The 7,160-nt window shown below is 34.9% G+C and overlaps 1 protein-coding gene across 1 annotated transcript; it reads left to right on the top strand.

The window, feature by feature from the left end:
* Positions 1–551: 551 nt before the first annotated feature.
* LOC134268626 (uncharacterized) lies at positions 552–5,444 on the top strand. Its single transcript, XM_062750882.1, has 2 exons — positions 552–723; positions 2,800–5,444. Exon 2 carries the CDS (start codon positions 2,805–2,807, stop codon positions 5,016–5,018), a length of 2,214 nt encoding a protein of 737 aa, XP_062606866.1. The 5' UTR covers positions 552–723; positions 2,800–2,804; the 3' UTR covers positions 5,019–5,444.
* Positions 5,445–7,160: the final 1,716 nt, after the last annotated feature.

Below are 7,160 nucleotides of genomic sequence, written 5' to 3'. Positions count from 1 at the left end.
AAAACACAACTCCTGATTTATTTACATGTACATATACGAGTATATAATCGAGGTTGCTGATGTTGTAGATTGGTTTGGGTCCTGCGTATGCTTTTCACAACTGAAAGACCTTAAAAACAAATATGTTTAATAGTTTGTGTACTGCTCTATAAAAAATCAATGTGGCCGTGACATATGTTGAATCAATTCATTAAGAAAATTATCACTTTTATTGTAAGCTTTATTTCAATGTATAAGTGATATGTACATCTTCAAAAGATATAACATGCAGTTATGTCCAAAACATTTTTATTACGTATATAGTGCTTCCCTAAGCGCAATAAAATCGGTTGTCTACGATCCTTATGTACAACTGATAACATTATAAACATGGATCCTCGCAATGCCAGGGGTCCTCAGTCAACACGTTGCCTTTGGACCAACGGCAACGTGCTGACTCATGACCCCTGGCACTGCGAGGATGATTAAGATGATATAAGATGCAGAGTTTATAAACAATATTAAACATCATTTTTGGATATTGGTCTATCAAATGAACATTTAAAAACTGATATCATCACGGGAATGGGGGTGAATAAGTACAGTCATTAAACATTTAATTTTAGCTGCACCAGTTCACCATATATATTTTATTCACCTTTCTTGACCACGAAAGCTTGTTGGATTTTTGCGACGGTTCAGAAGAGCATATTTGCTGGGCGTTTATATTTACTTATTAAACTGGTAAGTAATTTAAATGATCTTTACATTTTATAATTCATTCTTCTCAATTTAAACTCCAAATATGTATTGTTTTACTTAAAATATACTTATTCTGAAGTTTATGGAAGTGATTTCTCCCGCTCAAACAAATATCGACCCAAAGAATAAGGAAGGCAAAACATGACACTAATCGATTCTATGAAAAATGTATACTATTAGTTATGTAGACACTTAGAGGGGTAATACGGAAATATGTGGGGTCCGTGAAAAAAATCCATATTGGGCGAGGCGTAAGCCGAGCCCAATATGCATTTTTTCACACCCTGTATGAATCCGTATTACCCCTCTAAGTGTCTACATAACGAATTTATCCTGCCGATGGTTCACTAAAAGATTAAATATTGATAGTATCAATAAACCGCATTCACTGAACGTCCAAGCAAGACGTTCTACATCCATTGTACGTTGTCGTCAGACGCATTGTGACGTCAGTTATGAAGCTCCATGCGGGTCACGTGAAAGCAGTATATTGATGATGTGTGGTTGGTAAATTTTTAATATATGATGGGTAGGTCACGTGGAGGGGGCACATTAGCAATGTGAGGTGGGTAGACAGCATAACATCGTTTCATGCAGTATTGCTCTCGGCCAATGAAATTTCACGCTTTTTATCAGAGGCAGGATAAATATGTATGTGAGGCAGTTTGAAAGGGGGTGCATTTGGTGCAATCGATATGTCATATAAATTTTGTTTAAAATGTCGGTCGACAGTAGCATTTTCAACGTAATTAGTATCGAAAGAACGTTTTTTATTTTTTTTTAACAAGACTTAAAAAGTTTATGAAGTTTCAAAAAGTTTGATAAAGTATCAACTGAATCAACAGTCATTTAAATGATGCAGTACAATGCACCAGAATTGATGAACACGTAGTCCAAAACCCTTAAAGTAATTTAATGTGAATCATATCTCCATGTCCATTTAAATAAAAAAAAAATATTAAATTGTACATCATATTCTAGAGAAAGAACTTTGTAAATTGCTTTCTAATCTAGCAGAGACACATATAAAATTTTATATATCTTTGCAAATACCAAAAAAGTAGCATCGACACTCGCATTAGGTCATAAAAATTTGATTGATTAATGATGTATTGTTTAACGTCCCCCTCGAGAATTTTTCACTCATATTGAGACGCCACCACTTGGAGAGCTGCAAATTTTATCCTATATTCGGCACTCAGTGCCATTGAGCAGGGAAGAATCTTTTTCGTGTCCGCACCTACTGCGACAGGGAACCTTATACGGTCTCATCGGAAAAACCGGTCTCAACGTCCCACAGTGGGATTCGAACCCGCGGCAAAAATTATGAACTCCTTACGCTCTAACCACTGCGCCACGTGGGCGTCCATAAAAATTTGAAAAAAAACTCATTAAGAAAGAAATTTAAAATGTAAAACGTGTAAAAACAATTTTTAACTTTTCAAGAAAAATGCGTATACGCAAGAACTGTTTAGGATGTATTGACAAGAGTGTCTTAGTCTAAAGTGATATTGATATTCGTTATATGTCGCTGTAGTCGAAGATAGGGGCAATTTTGACCTGTCCGTATGTTTGATTTTATGCTTATCAACAGGTCTGTTTGTCAAAAAAAAAACCTTTAACCTTGCCCTATAACTTTTGAATGGTTTGAGCTAGGACTTTCATATTTAACACGAAGGTATATTTCGTAAGACACGTTATTTCTATGAGTATCAATATATTTGACCTATTGACCTTGCAGTTTGACACACTTGAAAAATTTACAATTCAATTGAAATCAATTTACATTTTACCAAACTGAAGCCTTACTTATAACTTTTGAACGGTTGACAGTAGATAAATTTCTTCTTATATTTTTAAATTTCATTGAACTTTTTTAAAGATGCTTTCTATTCTCCACTGCAGGGCCCTTGTTGTCTGGTCAATTTTATATTCTGAATTTAGTTTTCAGTACTTACAAGTAGTTTCTGCGATTGTCGATAACTAAAATGTTCTATTAATAATAATAAAGAAATGATCCAGATTAATCTTTTAAAAATACTAATTTTCTTATTTCAGTTACAATGCCTACAGGGATATCTGACCTACCAGATGAACTTCTTGTGATAATATTTTCCTTTCTGTCATTTTATGACATCGTAAAGAACGTTAAAGCTGTGTGTACTCACTGGCGAGATTTGGGTGACCGGAAATGTTTTTGGAATACACGTGGACTTTTGAAATGGGTGAAAGAGGCCAAAGACGAACAAGGATACATACAGCGTGTCCGCGTGATAGCAAGACACATTAATGAATTGAAGTACTCAGATATAAACGGAGAGGAACCTGATGAATATCTTGCCTCAAACATTGAAAAGTTTTATTTGAAAAGGTTCTGTGACCCATCGCCATTTCAGTCGAAGCATATCATGGATATGTATGAAGAATATAACGGACCTCTCTTATTTCTCAGAGAAGACATTCTCTGTCCGAATTTGAAAGCGATTTATACTGTTGATACAAATTTATCTCCGACCTGTTTCCGTAAACTGCTTGAAAAATATCCACATGTAACAATTATTTTCTGGGCTAGGAGCCTTTTCTCAGAACTCTGTTCTTATTTGCCTCCAATACGACCTTTACCGAAGCTGGTAAAACTAACAGTCGTCGAAGATCAGAATACGGATGACTTTCCAAGGTTTGAAGATTCCAATATTGTTTGGAACCGACAAAACAGGGATGTTGAATTGCAGGATTTGGTGAGCGAACATCCCGAGTTAGAAAGTTTAAACGCTTCTGTGCGGAGAACAAGTGGGCGCACAATTAATACAATATTTGAGAAGTGTCAAAACTTACGGATCTTAAAAATAAGTGCTTGTAAAACGCACGGAACAGACGAATTAGATCTCAAATCGTCATTGCCGATGCTTGAAGAATTGTCTTTAGATAGTTTTGACAGGGATACAAATGAAATGAAAAACTTATTTGTCGCAGCATGTTCAAGCAAGAAGTTAAAAAAGCTTACTCTTTTGGATTGTGAGAACATCACAGAGGAGATTTACGAGTACATAGGCAAAAATTGCCCTCTTTTGAACAAGTTTGCCGCAGCTGAGCGAAAATTTGATGATAGAGATCTGACCTTCATTTTGGACCATTGGGAAAATACTTTCCTAAACAACAAAGCTCTGGAATATTTGTCCATTTGTAGAAACCTCCAAGAACTAAGCATACGTTACTCGGATGAATCAGCAGTTACCGACGAAGGAATTATTGCTCTTTCACGGGGATGTGTTCAACTGAAGAAGGTTGATTTTGAGGGATGTTTAGGAATCACAGACTATGGAATCATGGAACTGTCTCGGCATTGCCACGGGCTTTGCTTTGTCAATCTTTGTCACTGTCGTCATGTTACAGGATTTGGATTTAGTTGTTTGGTTATGAATTGTTTAAGAATTCAGGAAGTTCAGATGTACAGTTGTCCATTTGTTGAGAAAGTTGTTCTTTGTAATAGTCAACGTTTTCCGGAAATTCCAATCTCTACTCTGCATCAAAATATTGCAGCAGAGGACAATAAATGTGATTGTTATGAAGCCTTCAGATCTGGGAAAACATACAGCGAATCAAAGTGCTGTCCTAGAGTTATTCAAGGTCAAAACGAAATCAAAATTATGTACGGGTTAACAGATGAAATGGTCAAGCAAAAGAGTCAAAGAAATGGAAATTTAGAAAATCAAACCACATCGCAATCAAACATTCTAGATGACTGCAATGTATTGAAAGCCTGCAAAACAATTGATCTATTGCAAATTCCATTCGACCATTCCTGGATACAAAATCTAGATTTGTCCGCATGTAAGAGAATTTGTGATTCTGATATTTTAAAGCTTTGCAAATATTGTCCAGAAATAAGAAACCTCAATCTAACAGACAACAACAAATTATCTGATACGAGCATCATTGCTCTGGCCAGACACCTAACATTGCTGAAGGAATTGGACTTGGAAGGTATCACAAAGTTGACGAACGCTTCCTTGGCTTGTCTGGTGGAAAGGAGTTTGGAGTTTCTCTCATTATCTGCTTGTCCAAAAATGTCAATCATAGCTTTAAAACAATTTCTTGTGTCTAGCAAAAACTTGCAAAAAGTGAAGCTCCTTCTCAAAAAGGATGATCTTTCCGTGGAGCTGAGGCGAGATACAATTAGAACTATGCTTTCCGAAGAAGACTGTGGATTTGTCATGGATCCTGATGAATTTTCTTATTATGCTACACTTGAATCTAAAAACAGCAAATATGACTAACATTAAATGAGACATGAAATCTTTGATATCGATTTTACAAATCATGAAATTAAAAAAGACTGAAGATCTTCATTCAAATTCCTCTCTTAAAAATCATTGTTACCCTGGTGAATGGTAATAAATTCAGACAACTTAAAGTAGTGATCGCAATTTATCCTTGGATCATGAATTGTTATAACGTTGTTACGTACTTCTATAATTTTCAGATCCTTGTATGGGGATATTTAATTGGATAGCTATATATTTGCTTCAACCAGTTAGGCATTGGTTTCATGTACTCTTAAAAATCCTTGTCTTTATGTTTGGCAATCGTTCACTTTTAAAAAAAGTATTTCCATCCTTCTGTGACGTCATAGGTTTTTGTAAAAAATTTCAAATAAGATTAAACTTCTTGCATTTTGGAAATCTATATTTTGTAAAGGTACTATTCAAATCCAAGAAGCGAAATAAAATATGCTGAAATATTTCCTTTATTGTTTATTTTCATTGAATAATTTGTTTTTGTTTCCTCAATTTAATTAGAATTAGGTCTTTCAAATCCGCTATCTTTTTTGAGATTGTTATTGCCACTGCTCTCACAAAAGCGATGGGACATTAAACCTCATTCGACTTTATCTGTAAGTCTGACACTGAGAAGGTATAATGCTTTCATACTTCACATGTACATTAACTGTGACAACACCTTATCAAATATGCTATAACTTGGGTAGATAAATTATTATGCTGTACGGATTAGGGAAAAGACAAGCAAAATTCGCATTTTTATCCAAAAAGTGGAAATCTTTGGGTTTATGTATCGTGAAAGCGTAAACTTTCCCAACCCAGGTTATACCGTATAACTTGGGTAGTTATCTTCAAAACCATCGCAAATGTTACCATCGAATATTACGATTTACGATATAAAAACAGTCGATGATTTTTTATACATTGACGAATCATTTTCAGATATTTCACTGAAAAAGATTAACAACGTTTTTAATGATAAAGGTGATAGCATTAACTTTTCAAACGTCGCTTCCCTTACTTAGGCAGCAATATACGCTTATCACCATCTTGGCTAGCCAAGGGTTTCTGGTATGCTACTCTCCTCATGAGGGTTATCAGATACGGGTATAATAGCTGTAGCCAGACATCTAACACTACTGAAGGTTTTGGACTTAGAAGGTATTGAAAACTTGACAAATGCTTCTTTGAATTGTCTTCTTGAACGGAGTTTGGAGTTTTTTCTCCTTTCCCTCTTATTCACAAGTCTCAGTCACTGTTTTAAGAAAGAAGAAGGTATGGTTTCCATACAAATTTTGCCCTGTGATTTTCTAATGAAACTGGTGTAAAAGTTGAAAACTCATGCTTTTTAAATAATTGAAATTCAATGCAGAAAAATCATACAAGTCATTTTTCTCACATGTGTTTTTAAAGCTAATTATGACGTCATAAACATGTGCATTTTCCCGTATTTTCTTAAAAAGTTGCAGAAGACACCAATTTTCAATGGAATTTTCTTTCAGATAACATGGTCCACAGGCATCGCCCACAAAGATCTTGAGATATGTGATTTGTTATTGAATTTTGCACAAAATATCAAAAAAGTAACGTGGGCGACGGCTGAGGACACAGTTTTCTAAAGGAAAATCACCCTTGAAATGTGCCATTTTGAGGCTTTTTCTGTTGAAAATAGAGAAATACTTCACATTAATGACGTCATATTTGCAGAATGGTAAACCTTCATGCCATATTCTTTCCTGATTTATCAGAGTAATTTGTTTAACTAATATTTAAGCCAGTTTCAAAACTTTTTGATGTCATTACATTTTTAGGGCGCAATAAAGCTAAAACCATACCTTCTTCTTTTCTTTTGTCTAGCAAGAATTTTAAAGAACTGGACATTTCCGCAAAGCTGAGGCCAGGTTTAATCAGAAGTATGCCTTCCGAGGAAGACTGTGGATTTTTCATGACTCTTGGTGAATTGTCGTCTTACGTTACCATTGCATCTAAATGTAGAAAATATGACTAATCATTCTTTTAAGCATTGAAAGATTTGTAACAATTCTACTTATTAAAGGATTGAGTAATCATTTCTGACAACTTATGAACCATTGTATTAGTGTTGCCATGGTAACTCATAGTGATAATTTAAATACTAGC

Source organism: Saccostrea cucullata, unplaced genomic scaffold, assembly GCF_032062105.1.
Source record: "Saccostrea cucullata isolate Sc308-1 unplaced genomic scaffold, CSIRO_AGI_Scuc_v1 ctg9142, whole genome shotgun sequence".
In the NCBI taxonomy this organism is placed as follows: Eukaryota; Metazoa; Mollusca; class Bivalvia; order Ostreida; family Ostreidae; genus Saccostrea; species Saccostrea cuccullata.
This window is presented reverse-complemented; position numbering and strand designations above follow the sequence as displayed.

Coding starts and splice junctions, on each gene's coding strand:
- LOC134268626 (XM_062750882.1), top strand. CDS start 2,805: ATGCCTACAGGGATATCTGACCTACCAGATGAACTTCTTGTGATAATA.